The 15,687-nt window shown below is 32.8% G+C and overlaps 1 protein-coding gene across 12 annotated transcripts in view; it reads left to right on the forward strand.

Moving 5' to 3' along the window:
- Positions 1 to 15,687, forward strand: part of Ndae1 (Na[+]-driven anion exchanger 1) — a 710,325-nt gene that overhangs the window by 451,021 nt on the left and 243,617 nt on the right. For 11 of the 12 annotated variants that reach the window (XM_070106543.1, XM_070106544.1, XM_070106542.1 and 8 more), the window contains one exon: positions 2,972 to 3,249. In XM_070106543.1, coding sequence (XP_069962644.1) covers positions 2,972 to 3,249 — 278 coding nt within the window. Of the gene's footprint in view, positions 1 to 2,971; positions 3,250 to 15,687 lie in introns of those variants that run through there. The other variant, XM_070106550.1, reaches the window with a different exon arrangement.

The following is a 15,687-nucleotide window of genomic DNA, read 5'->3' on the forward strand; positions in this document are numbered from 1 at the left end:
GATATCTTAATTGTTACTTAAGTTACAGCTTGCACGGACAAACGGACCGATAGGCAGTCATCCGGATCTCAACTTGTCTCATCATCCTGATCATTTATATAGTTATATAATATTGTATATAATATATATATATTATTCATATAGTTATAGGGTCATATCTATATCTAATCCGATTAGGGTATAAAAAGATCTAGGTGGACTATAAACAGAATAAATCAGTGGCGTTAATGTAAATAAATACAGTGATTGACAAATATGAACTTGATATTGGTGTTAAAGCGAGTGCAGCGGCTAAGCAAAAAGTACACCAACTAATATGTGAATATAAACCAATAAAGATAGCTAGAACAGAGGTATAAATGCGAGTCGTCTTCAGTGATGAATCGCCAATTTTTTGTAGACCACGCCATGTGCCTTTGTCACAAATACTCATCGTTGATAATCAAATTGACGAATGCCTAAAAGACGGCATAATAACATAGAGGTGTCAAATTTAGATTTCACTAGTCCAGTTGTTTTAGTTATAAAACGAGATGGATCACACAAACTGTGCATTGATTTTCGTCAAATAAACAAGGTACTCATTATAGATCGTTTCCCTCTTCCGATCAAAAAAGACCAATTAGATCGCTAACTTAAAATCGGATTTTCCACGTTTCGGTGGCGAAATCCTGCAGAAAATATACCCCATTCGTAACGCAAAGTACCAATTTTGTAATGTCCCGTTTGGGTTGTCCAATTCTCCGGGAGTTTTACAGAGGCACATAAACGAGGTTTTTGGAGATTTAGTACGATATTTTGCTTCACCATAATTCGAAGACAGGCTACGACGAAGAGCAAGCAGTACAGAATTTTGAATAATAATCAACAAATGTTAAGACTACGGGTTACAGCTGAACATTAAATGATGTCAATTCTTGAAAAAAAATATTGAATTTCTCAATTATGTCATTGTGATCCAGACGCCCGAGCATCACTAGAAAAAATGGAAGCAGTATTAAATTACAAACCGAAACCGCCGAGACAACTTCTTAGCTTTCTGGGGTTAACAGGTAATTTTAGAAAGTTTATGGCAAATGATTCTATTATTTTCCAAAACTCTAACAGACATGACTGAAAAAAATTGTTAATTTAAAATCGGATATCAGGAAGAAAATGCTTTTAATTTACCTAAAAAAGCACTGGTCGAAAGCCGGTGCTTGGTATTTATACAATACTCAGAGGTAATAAACAGAGTTACACATGGACGCCTCAATAGACGGTTGCGGGGATGTGTTATTGCAAAAGTCTACCAACGACGATCAGTTTCTTCTAATATACTACATGAGTAGAAAAATTACGAATGACTAAAGAATATTCACATGCTATTAACTCAGCCTACTCGCAGTGGAAGAAGCGCTAACGCAGTTCACAGTGTATTTATTGTAAAATTTAAGTTAGTTACGGACTGTTAGAGAAAAACACTTTTAAAAATAAACTGGTGGACCGAGTTGAACTGAGCGACTATCCTTTAAATGGCTGTAACGCAAAAGCTATTTGAGATATCGATTTTAAATTTAATTATGTTAGTTTTGAGAGAATAAACAAAAGGTGTGCTTTTTAAGTCGAGATCAGTTGCGTATGGGTGAAGAGATCAACGAGACAGGAAAAGGGGCAGTTAAAGACTGTCGGGGAAATTTCAAAAACTTGTGCTCCAAATACTAACACGTTGTAAGATTAAGATTTTTTTCTATATTTATGTATTAACATATATTTCGGTAGTATATATATAAATTGTGAGCTAATAATATTGTGTAGACCATGAGTTACAGCGTTCTGAACACCCCCGTCTCGAAAAAATGGGCTCGCACTTTTCCAAGGATTCCAGCTGATTGGCTTATCCGAAACAAAAAAAAAAAATTAGCGGCGTTTTAATCTGCAAGCCTAAATGCACGAAATGGAGAATATCAAGTTAATATATCAAAAATTGGGCTTTTGGTAGACATTTAAAAAGAATTTTCGAATTTTGCGTTTTTTTTTTGCTATAATAAAATCGAAATTTTCAGAATTTTTGATTGATAATAGTTCATTCCATGCGTTTACTTGTTTCAATTTTTCAAGTCATATGGTCAAGTTATTTTTGAGATACCATAAAGAGTTTGGAAAACCAGTTTTGAAAAAATCGCGCTTAAAGACTCCGACTGTACACCCAGCGCTCCGAACAGCTCCTTCTTCGAACTATGGTATCTTTAAACCGATTTCGAATTTTTAAATATCATTTCACTGCCGTATATTGTACATGTTAAGAATGCAAAAAAATCTATTTTAAGCATCACTTTACAAATTGATCGTAATTTTCGGTATAAAGTTAGCCATTGACTCTGAGGTGTTGAAATTTGTTATATGGGGCTTGGGATAGTTTAGCCCGATTTCAAACCTTTTTATTGTAGATAAAAGCTGTAACTCTTTAAAAGAGTTGTTTGTGTTAAGCTCGGTTTCGGTATCTCTACTGCCGTTTGATTTATCTGTTATAAAGTGAATAAACTGAATAAATTGGTTTTATCATTATTGTATGAATTTTGTAAATGGATGTGTGTATATAGTCGAAAATATTTTACATTTTGGACAATAGAAAACACAGACTAAATATTTGTAGCAATTTCATCTTAGCTTAGTTTTCTGTTCAAACGAATTTCTAGTGCTATTTAAATGTATATATATTTTAATATGTTACTCTTCTAGTATTATTTATATAATATACTACTTTATATTTTTTTATGATTAATAATTATAAATACTTTATGGTATATTTTATTTTTGCTTATACATATTTAATATAAGAAGATTTACTTGCATTTTGATAATATTATATGTCCTGACCATTATCACTTATCTAAATAGTCTTAGAATATTTCAGTCTTATTTGATTCAAAGCATTACCAACATCTTTAACGACTAATCAAACAAACATTTCTCGTTTTATTCCTTAAAGAACAAACGTCATACACGACCCAACACTCATCGAAAAGTTTCAAATGTTTCAGTTTTCTCAAATGACGCAAGATCTGTAAATTTCACATTTGAAGAGAAGAAATCTATAATACAATTCAACAAGAATAAAGAAAAACATTTCAGTACTTCAGAGGAGAGATGTGCTAGTTCAGGCTCTTTTGTAAAACAATCATGGCATCACACATACGACACCAATTTAAAAGACCAATTTATTGTTCCAGCGTCTGCCAAAGTAAGGCATATAAGTAGCTTTGGAGAGTAAGTTTACACTTAATTCCAAAAAGATGAATACCAAAAATTATTTATTATTAAAATAATGCTATAGTCAACCAAGTTACACTAATTTGAAGATAGTTTCTCGCCGCCTTGTAACAACTATCTGAGAGGAATCTTGTTAACAACTCTTTGAACTACTAAACCAATATCATAATCCAAAACAGTTACAGTTCTTAAATCAAAATGTTCACCCTAGAGAGAATAATAATCAACACCATATTATTTGAAACATAGATACATAACTAATCAATTTCCATAACCGTATTGGAATACTAAGACGAAAAATCTACCGGTTAAAGTTATATTTTAAATGAATTTCCTCCAAAAATTTATTGTGCGTAACATTTTAAGTGAAGCTAACATATGAATTTTTTGTATGGAATTTCAACTTATAACAACATTTTAAACAGTAGCAGGCAGGCTGTTTTCTACTTCAGTTTTCTTTAGTTGTATTGTTGTTGAACATTTGCATTTTTGACAGCTGCTGTGTGGCACGTAGCCCCGTTTTGTTGGAACTAGATGTTGTCAAGATCAACTTCTTCCAATTGCGGCCACAAAAAGTTGGTGATCATCGATCTATACCGCTTTCCATTGACAGTAACGGTGTCACAAACTTCATTTCAAAAAAAGTACGGATCGATGATTCCACCAGACCAAAACCCACATCAAACTGTCAATTTAGGTAAATGTAGTGGTTGTTCATGAATAACTTGTAGATTTTCTTCGGACCAGAATCGACAGGTTTACTTATTCACCGCATCACTCAGATAAAAGTAAGCCTCATCGGCGAAAATGATTTTCTTAAAAAATCGTTATCGTTTTCAAGTTTATCCATGACTTTTACGGTGGTCCAACGGCTTTAGTTCTTGAGTGAGAACAATTTTATACGGATGCAATCTCAAATCTCTTCTCAAAATCCTTCAGGTTGTGGTTTGAGACAGTCCCGATTCTTGAGAACGTCTTGGAATCTACAAATCATTAATTTGTAAACATTACTAACTATAATGAAAAAAATTACAGATCATGAGATTATAAGAATGGCCGAAACGACACATAGAAATCATATTATCCCTATTGGAAAACCCTTATTTCGAAGGTCAAGCCTTGCTTAGTTTTATTACTATATTTTTCTTCCCGTCAACGAAAGTTATACTAAAATCATTCGGGACAAAGAAATGAAAGGGCTGATTGCATTAATTTTGGACATTGCTCAGGTTTGCGTGAAAACTTATTTTCAAGCAATTTCATAAATATAAAATATAAAAATATACATTGAGCAAAATCAGCGAACGTTTCAAACTCCTGAATATCTGTTATATGGGGACTAAGGCAAGTTTCCGCCCGATTTTATCCATTTTGGCCTATATATGTGGTACAAAGATAACTGAAAGTTCAAAAATTTTTATATTAAGTATATGTGAGCTTAGACAAGTATTGACCCGATTAAACCCATAAGGGTATGTTATTATCAAAGAAATATTTTCCTCTGATTTCAATAACATATCTTACAGATTGACTGATATTTTCAGCAAAAAGTCAATCATACGCACTGGGGTTTACATACTTGGCGTCTGGATTTTTCAAATTTGACACCGGCTCCTATAAAACCCTCTCCTACTATCTCGGATGTAAAATTGTTTGTGTCTGAAGCATTTAGTCACTGATTTGTCGCGCTTTCAGTAGTTACTTTTAACAAAACTGTTATTTAGGAAGAGGGCGGAGGTATAATCTGATTTCATCCATATATATTATAGGTCATATAGGCTATATTTTACTTCGAGTCACCTAAATTGTAATGAAATGTCAAAATTAACTAATTATTTTCAAGCAATTTCATAAATATATAACTCAAACACTGACCGACATATTCGGGATGAAGTTTGCTAGAATAAAATAAACCATTACTATTTGTAGTATATGGGAGTTGTTGTTACTTTCACATACTTTCGCTATTAACTATAGTATATCCAATATTATACTTTGACTTAATTTTGCTAAGGTATCTTATATATTGACCTACATATTGTTAAAGGTGCAATTGAAAAGTTTCAGGACTTTTATTAAAACACGAATATTATTTGTTTTTTTTTTTGAAAAATTTATTGGTCGCCTTCAAAATAGTCTCTTTCCGCCTGAATACAACGTTTTGCACGTTCAAGAAGGTTATCGAATGACTTTTTTAGGTCAGTTGTCGGTATAGCGTTGAGGATGGCGGTCGTCGCGTTTTGGATGGCATCAACGTCAGCATAGTGGTTTTCTTTCATGGCCAAATGTAGTTTTCCGAACAAATAAAAATCGTAGGGTCCCATATCAGGCGAATAGGGTGAATGGTTGATGATATGAATGCGATTTTTGGTCAAATTGAATGTTGAATTCTGAGGTCTTTTTCGTGTTGTTTCAAAGTTTGCGGGACAAATCGAGCACAAACCTTTCTGAGGCCCAAATTTTCTGTCAAAATACGATAAATCGACGCTGCGGATATTGATAATTCCGATTCCATATATTTAAGCGATGATTTCGGCTCCTTTTTAATGAATTCACGCACAATTTCCGTGTTTTTTTTCGTTCACAATATCTTTTGATCGCCATAAACTTGTTTCGTCATTTGATGAGTTTTGGTAAAAGTTTTACCAAGTTTAAAACAAAACTTAATGTTGGCTCTTTGTTCAATACTCATTTTCCGACCGACACTACAAATGTAATGTCACATGTAGCGCGATATCTCAGCTGTTATACAAGTCAGCTGTTATATAAATTTTATACGACAACACTGAAGAATACATAATTGAGGGATGACAATTTCAGACAGATGGCGAGACTAGGAGCTGCGTTGTTTAAAAGTCCTGGAACTTTTGAATTGTTCCTTGTATATATACGGAACTAAAAGACCCCGCTCACGTCTTGCTGTGGCTAAGTGTAATTAAATTTACATTATGTTATTTATCACGACGTTTTCAAGTATACAATCACAAACTTCAACGATTACGATCAAAATAGGATCACGAACTGATTGTATATATGATTTTTCCCAGCTTTAGTATGATCAATATATAATACTTGTATATATAAGTCAAGGATATGTGTGTACGAGTATATTAGGTATATTGGGCTTGGAAAAGTATTGCCCTAATCTCGTCTAATCTAGGAATTTTATTTTTATATTAAAATTTTATTATATATCGGCCGGAAACTCTAAAATAACATAATAATTATGTGGATATTAACGGAAGTAATGACCCGATTTTACTAATTTTTGTACATGCTGTAATCATAAAAATATTATCTTCAAATTTCAATGCTACAACTCAAAGATTGACCGATATGTTTGGAAAAAGATCAGCCAGATATAGTGGGGTCCACATACTTGGAGCCTGAGGCCTTGAAAAGATATAGTCCGACTTTTACAATTTTTTAGAATGAGATGAACTATTTTGTGGGCATTATTTGTGCAAAGTTTTTTTTTGATAACTTCATTGATGTTTGATTTGTATACTTTAAAGTGAAAGGATAAGATTAAATTGAAAACTTTCTTCTCTCTTCTTCTATATAAAAGTAGGCGTGGTTGTACTTCTTGAGATATAGGATTTTATCTAAAGGTGCTACGCCCATTGTCGAATTAGTACACCTGCTCCTATAAATATATTCGCTACCATTGTGAAATTTAACGCTTGTAGCTCATTTATTCAGTGAGTTATCGCACTTATTGTAGTTTTCAACATAATCGTTATATGGGGAGTGGGCGTGGTTATAATATGATTTTACCCATTTTCATAGCGTAGAGAGACGTGCTAAAATGACTTTTGCTAAGCAAGTTATGCTGAGTTAGCTTCAGAGATTTGGAGGATATGTACATTAAACCATTGAGAGGGCGGCGTTACCCGCAATTTAAACAAAATTTTTAACCACATCCACAGATGTAATTTGTAGATTATCTTCATTATCTTTCCCATATCTTTAAAAACCTTATTTTCCTTCTGCTATTATATTTTGAAAATATGACAAGTTAGTGATTTGAACTATGTTTTCGTATTCTTTATAAATACAAACGTCTCCATTTTCAATTTCGGCTGCTGCGATGCCAATTAGTATTGCAAAAAGTGAAAAAATCCTGTTGAAAACCTTTAGGTAATTATGATTTTACGTTATCCTTATGTATAATTCTATTTCTATTATGTATTATTATCTTATTTCCTGAACTTTCTGTTTCTCAAATCTACGTTGTAGCTTGTTTCTCTCCTCTCTATATTTTTCTTAGTATATTATAATCTTCCTTAATGCAGCTAGAGAAAGAGATATAGATAATGTCTGCTCCAAATCGGGTCCCATTTTTATACCCTGAACGGAGTTTGTAGCGCTTAGAAGACGTCGTCGTAGAACGTCGGAGCAATATATAATATAAATATTAATGATCAGCATGACGAGCTGAGTCGATTGGAAATCGTTTTCATTTGACAAGATATCTTCACGAAATTTTCTAAGAAATTGTTTAGATCGGACCACGATAGAATATAGCTGCCATAAAAACTGGCTAATCAAAATTAAGTTCTTGTAAGAAATCTTTTGTATTTGTTAAAAATATTATAAGCTTCGCTGTAGCCGAAATTAACGTTCTTTCTTGTTCATTCTTTCTTTTAATTTTACATTGGTCATGAATGATGACTGAATGCGTTTCAGCAATATTTTCTTAATCCCGACTTTCAATGTTTGTAGTTTCTAAATTTGTTACTGTACCTATAATAAAATAATAATCACTAATTAGCATTTCCGAACCTCTTTCACCCAGTACTGGGTAGTTATCACTCATGTTGCCTGTAAATTCATGGACTAGTTTTGTATTTTTATATTCCTTTGTGGAGTCCTAATGTTACCTTGTTTTAATTTGATTATCTTTGCCGACATTTTCTTCAGTTCAGTTTGTTGAAGCTGGAGATATGTTCTAAAATCTTCCAGTTCATCTAAATTTTAAATGTTTACTTAATTGTTTATCGTACAATTTAAAATAGGGAAGTTCATCTCGCCAAAAAAAAATATTCTCATTCATATTTATTTTTGCAGAAGCTGTAATTGCTTTCACGTTTCCGTTTTATTCCTTTAGCGTTTTGTCCTTGAGTATTTGTTATTGGTCTAAAGTTTTGGTTAAAAAAAATATTTTGTTGTCCCTTTTTGGCTTGAGCGCTTCTGCTAGCCATTGGTGTTCACACATTTTGATACCAAAAGCTAACATTTTGTTGAGGCTTTGAGTTAAAATCTCTTTTATAAAATTTAGACACTTTGCGAAGTTTTGTGCAAACCGAGCTCTTTGGTTATTAGACTTTAATTCTTGATCCTTGGTCAGTTGGTTTGGCAAAACTTGAGGGTGAAGATAAAACATGATGTCTCTTGTCTAAGCTCTTTGGTTATTGCCGCGGTAACACCATGGGCCATAATGGTTTTATTTGTCAATAACGTTAACTTTTTGTTGACTAGGTTATAGTAATGGTCATTTACCGACATAGAGCTTTGACGTAGAAAGCTCAGTTCCTGCTCTATAATGTGAATTGGACGTTTGTTCGAATGTTTGAAAGCAAGACGAACAATTAATGCGTCACTGTTTAATGCAGTTCACTGGTTAGTCAACGTGTCCTTCGCATTCTACTGCATATAAGCTCATAGCGTTATGAGGTACTCCTCTTGAATTGACATAGGCGGTAAGATTACCACGCCTTTTTTTTTTGCAAAATTTCGGCATACCTGACGTGGTTGGCTGTGTAAATGGTAAACATATTAAAATAACAAAACCACATAAACATCACAGTCACAACATAACAATGCATGGCTCAATACTTTTTCAACCAAATACGAAAGCGGTGTTTTTCGTTCTTGGGTGATGCTGGATACGCTTTACAACCATTTTTTTAACTCCTTTTAGAGATTCAAGTATAAGAGTTTTAAAATGCCAATTTAGATGGCTGTCTCGTCTCCAATCCAGTACCAATCTCAAAGAGTAGTGCAGATAACAAATGTTTGCTGTGCTCTGCATAATATTTGCAAGTACTAACGGGTATTTTTTTTGAGGTATAGAACTTTAAGTTTGCATTACTGTTCAAGATGATAACCGATTTAACAGCTGTCAAGTGATTTATTTTCAGTTTGGTTTGGCAATTTATCATGAATAGACTAACGCCTGAATAACGCTTGCAAATAGTGCAATTTTATTTCGAAAATAATGGTTCTGTGCGGAATACGCATCGCGCACTACGTTAATTTTATGGTATGACTAGCTGATACCCGCGAGTTCGTCTGCGTTGTTGCAAATCCTTGAATAATCTCTCCAAAATTCGTGGCATTCATATTTAGTCCGTGTCAACTTCAATACAAATGATGCATAATCGTTCGTAAAACTATTACCTATAGCTGAAACCCGCGACTTTGTCCGAGTTAGAACTATCCAATTTTTATGAATAAATTATGATTTAATAGTTTAAATGAACAATTAACGATATGTACTAACTTGTAATAATAAAGAAAAAATCTATGTGTATTCATCAATGGTACGCATTTTATTTTTTATTATGAATAAATTAAACAATTAAGTATAAGTTAAAACGTGTTTTTTAGAGATACGTATTGTTTTTAAAAAAGTTAAAAAAATGGTTTTTTTTAGAGCTCATATAATTTTTTTAATTACACAACTTAAATAATCTATACAATTTACAAAATAAAATATAAATTTTTTCACTTTCAATTAAATCTATATGCTCTTTAAATAAAAACATAAAAACAAATAGATAGGATATATATTTATAAACTTATAAAAACTTCAAAAATGATTATAATAAACTTATTATAATGCCTCCTTATAAACAATATTAGGTGTACAGTTATCATTTGTTAACATAACAATATTTGAGGCTTCACTTACACGTGAACATGCAACATATAATTGTCCATGACTAAAGCATCCTTGACTCAAATCAATACCAGTTTTCTTTAAAGTTTGACCTTGCGATTTATTAATTGTCATTGCAAAGCTAACATTAATTGGAAATTGTAATCTTTTGAATTTGATGGAATGATAGGTATTCTTGGTATAAATACTGTTTCGCCTTTACCATAACCAGTCATAACTACTGCTTCGATGATATTTTTTTGTAGAGAAATTACTCGTAATCTCGTTCCATTGCAGAGTTTTGGTGGATTTAAATTTCGCAGTAGCATAATAGGAATACCAATTTTCAAATCTATTTGATGTTGTGGAAGACCAGGTGCGTTTATGCTATTTAAAAATTCTACCGGGTAATGCACGGCTTGTTCTGATTGACATATTGTGTTTATAGATAAATATGTTGTTGAATTGCCAGGAATCTTTTCCATTATAAGCGTATTAAGTAACGATACTCGATCATTTCTTGGTGCTAATATAGATCTCTCGCACAACCACGAATCTTCTTTAGAGGTTAGATTGTGAATGTCGTCATAAATATCTGATATTAAAGTTTGAGTATCGGCAACGACATGACAGAGAGCAGATGGGATTTCAATGTCGTGGTTAGAATTTATTTCAGGATATTTTCCTTCGCCAATATCTAGGAGAATTTTACAAAATTCTGCGCCACTGGATTGTGCTCTCATATTTTCTTTTAGATGAAGCTTCTCGATATTATTCCATAGTACTGAACGTTTCAAACATGCATTAACCTCATCTGCTCGTATGCCCTTAGCTATAACAGGTAATGTTTGTCTAAAATCTCCTGCAAATAAAAATACGACTCCACCAAATAATTGATTATTATTTCTTAAGTCTTTCATTGTTCTATTCACTGCTTCAATAGATACTTTGTTGGCCATAGTGCATTCATCCCACACAACAAAAACACAATCTTGTAAAACTTTGGCTTTATAACTATTTTTTGATATACCGCAGACTGGATTTTTCATATGGATAACTTCTATAGAAATCTTGAACATAGAATGGGCTGTTTTCCCTCCGGGAAGAAGAGTTGCAGCTATTCCTGATGATGCTACCGCTATAGCAATTTTCTTCTCTGAGCGTATTTTTGCTAATATAAGGTTAATCAAAAATGTTTTACCAGTACCACCTGGAGCATCTAAAAAATATACACCTCCATCATTTGTATTTACTTTTTCGATAAAATAGTTGATAGATTTGATTTTGTTCATTACATACATTTGAACTTAACCTGAGGAAAATACTATTTGTCCATATCAATATATTTCGTTATTAAACAATAATTATATGTTTTAGTTCATGTCTCATCGTTTGGTAACTCAACTCAAAACTTAAATCCGTTGAATAGATCCCGTTATCAAATGTTCTCTTGATTCATCTGACTCTTGATTTCGTGTATTTGCATGTCGTATACAATCGTCTTGTAGTCGATGTTCTCTTGATTCATCTGACTCTTGATTTCGTGTATTTGCATGAGGTATACGATCGTCTTGTAGTCGATGTTCTCTTGATTCATCTGACTCTTGATTTCGTGTATTTGCATGTCGTATACGATCGTCTTGTAATCGCTGTAACTCAACTAAAAAAGCAAACTGCGTTTATTTACATAAAATATATCCTATGTTACTCCCAAAGGCTTCCTTTACATGTCTGCAAAATTTCATTAAAATCGGTTCAGCCGTTTCGGAGATTACCCGGAACAGACAGACAGACAGACAGACAGACAGACAAAGAATTTTATATGTATAGATAGATGCCAACTTCTGGTTGAATGGCTACGTCAACAAACAAAACTGCCGCATTTGGAGTGAAGCTAATCCTCAAGTGTATGTTGAAACACCGTTACATCCAGAAAAACTGACTGTTTGGGGCGCTTTATGGGATGGTGGAATCATTAATCCGTACTTCTTCAAAAACGATGATGGCCAGAACGTTACGGTCAATGGTGATCGAAATAGAGCCATAGTTACTAACTTTTTCATTCCTGAATTGAAAAACCATGATGTCCAAGAGCTTTGGTTCCAACAATATGGCGCAATATGTCACACAGCTCGTGCCACAATCGATTTATTGAAAGACTCGTTTGGTGACCGTCTAATTTCACGTTTTGGACCTGTGAATTGGCCTCCAAGATCTTGTGATTTAACGCCGCTAGACTACTTTCTGTGGGGTTATGTTAAGTCAATGGTCTATGCGCATAAACCACAAACGCTTAACCATTTGGAAGATAACATTCGCCGTGTTATTGCCGATATACGGCCACAAATGTTGGAAAAAGTCAGTGAAAATCGGACGTACAAGCCAGCCGTTGCGGTCATATGCCAGAAATCATATTTAAAATATAATGCCACAAGATTATCTTTCGGATAATCTAATAAAATTCATGTCAATCGAATAATCCATCGTTGTTTTATTGCAATTTAAAGTTCTATACCTCTTAAAAAACACCCTTTATAAAGTACAAGAATGTCAACATGTAACACATTTGTTATTGTGCATATAACGAAAATTGTGTATTTAATTGTGCTTATTTAAAGCAAATATTAAAATAATTAATATAAAATAAATATGTAGATACAATGTAGTAAGGTGTTAGTATATAATAAGTGCATAATATGAAAGAAAAATTAACTATAAATCGAGAAATTTTACGATAAAATTTGTGAAATTTTCAACTTAAAATGCAACTATCTCGAAAACTATAAGTTTCCGGCGGCTATAATGATATACATATATCTTTATTTGGAGAATCTCCTCCATCCAACCATACCCCTTTTAACCCTGAAAATGTGGGATGGTATACTAAAGCCGACCCAAACATTTTAATATGGATTCAGTAATGAAAAAATGTTTATTGTTATTACCATTCTTGTATTTAAAATACATTTTAATCTCCGTAGCTCTAATTCCATCAACTTGAGCTCATCTTTTGTTTGCTGAAATTTTTCTAATTGTAGATGGTGCGTTTGTTTTCTTCTACGCTTTTTTTTAAACAACTGTCATCTTTAACAACATAGCAAGCACAACTGATACTGGCTTATACTATGTTCGCACCGACACAAAATTCGTGTTTTCATAGCCAAAAGAGGTTTTCACGCGAAAACTTGTGTTTTCATCCATACAAAATCTGTCAAACGAAAACACAGTTTTCGCTGAAAACCCCTTGAAAACTTACATTCCACTCATTATAATCGGTGCCTGCTCTAGTTTAATCGATATTATTAGAAGACATATTTTGCCAGCCCTAAATGCCAGTTGACAATTTGTTTACATTCTATAATTGGCCTAAACGTACCCTACAAGAAACTGCTGATGGGTTCACCAATACACTCACATTTGATATGTCAGTACTGTTAATTTACATTTGCATTTTTAAATTCAGAACTATCCACTGATTGGAGATAGACGTACGCAGAGCTATTCAGAGGAGGAGATGGCATCAAGTGAAAATTTATTTTTATATTTTCATATTATTATATAATTTTTTATTATATTTTTTGTTGCATTCCTTTTTATATTTAAGTATATTATTATAACTAATTTTGATTAAAAGTTTGAAATTTATTAAATAAAAATTATATTATCTACTGCGCAAAGAATTTTTCACTGATAGCGTTTCAGCCATAACTGACAGTTTTCAGCTATGACGGACTTATGGTCAGCAATGACTCAGAAAAAACAAAACAAACAAACAAAAAGAAAACAAGGATCTTAAGAAAATGATAAAAACTTTGTTCTGCGCGCTGACAAAATTTTTTCAGCTGTTACTGTCATATTACCCATCAGATGACCGTCACTGTTCTTGTAGGGTACATAACATATGTAAACAAATAGATGTGTGATTTGTCAATGAAAACTATTCGAAAACACACAATGTCGGTCAGAACGGCTTTGGTTCCACAATCCACAAATTGTGTTTTCAAGAGGATTTCAATTCGGTGCGAACATAGTATTATTTCCTTTGTGGTGTCGGCATTTGCTTTGAACTCATTCACAAGAGTTTTTATGATTACTGTCTGCTCATTGACGTTTGACTTAAGGCAATCGGGCACTGCAGGCGAGATGGTGTTGAAATAATGGCACTGCTAGTGTCTTCGTCATTTTATCTTTTTACAGCCTGGTGGACCATGCACATTAAGCTCTGATGGTATCCTACTCTGTGTTCTTATGTTTTCCCCTTTAATATTAAAATATTATTATTATCAAAACTACTAATTTAAATATTTTTTCTGCATAATGTTAGCACTTATTGATTTTAAGTGAATAACAACCGAATATATTTTTTGGGAACTCGTTTTTCAGAACACTCATTTCCATTCGGGATTCATTCTGAAAACAAAGTGGAAATTAAATTTTAAAATGAACACAGATTGTCGGATTGAAAGTGAATTTAATTTTAATGCATTCGGAAGTGAATTACAGAACCTGTCTGATAAACATTTTTTATTTCCTCTATATGTCTCAATTTTTTATATTTATTAATTAATTGTTTATATTTCTCCCTCACTGATTTATTCGCTTTAAGCTTTCTGTCTTAAGAAAGGAATCTTCTTTGCTTGTAAAGCATGATGTGCTGAGTCGATTAGGCCATGTCCCTCTGTCTATCTCTACCTACGCCAGCTAGAATCTCAGTTTTTGAGATATCGTTCTGGGATTTCGCACACGTCCTTTTCTCTCCAAGAGGCTGCTCATTTGTCGGAACAGCCGATTTTGGACCCCAGAAATTGTTTAGATCTTCATTTGATGAGATATCTTCATAAAATTTTGCATGGATTATTGTCCGGGGCAACGGTGCAATCTCGGAAGAAATTGTTTAGATCAAGTCACTATATCCCCATGTTTTTTACACTGAATTGAATTATTGTTTTAATATTTTTAATTTTATTATAATATTATTTTAAAATAATTAATAATGATTGATTGTTTGATCTGCTACTACTATAATATAAACATTTGTAATTAAAAATTATTTCCTACTTTTTAGTTCGATTAGCTATTGTATAAAAGCGTATTTTTTTAGTTTTTTTAAACTATTATTTATTGAATGTGAGATTGAATATTTTAAATACACTTTGTATGCAAAGTTTTACTTCAATTACATCATTGGCCTTCGATTGTGCGAAGTAGGCCGATTTCTCCCACTAGCATGTGCAAAATTTCGAATGGCAGAGCTACCACCATTATCCAATTCTGACCGGCTCCCATAGACCGCTTTTGTACCATATTAGGTGTAAAATTTTATGTCTCTGATGCATTTATTTATTGATGGCACTTCCTTTCCACGATATCATCTACCAATTATCGATTTTTATATTTTGAAACATGTTGCTATAGAGTAAAATAGTTTTGTTCACCTAACGATGTCTTGTATGAACTGAAACTAATCGAGATACAGTAAGACCCCGCTTAACGCTATCAACTAATTTGTTAAAAATTATCCAAATTTTGACAAGAGTTCAAAATCAAGATAC

The sequence above is a fragment of the Bactrocera oleae genome, chromosome 3 (genome assembly GCF_042242935.1).
Source record: "Bactrocera oleae isolate idBacOlea1 chromosome 3, idBacOlea1, whole genome shotgun sequence".
Lineage (NCBI taxonomy): Eukaryota > Metazoa > Arthropoda > Insecta > Diptera > Tephritidae > Bactrocera > Bactrocera oleae.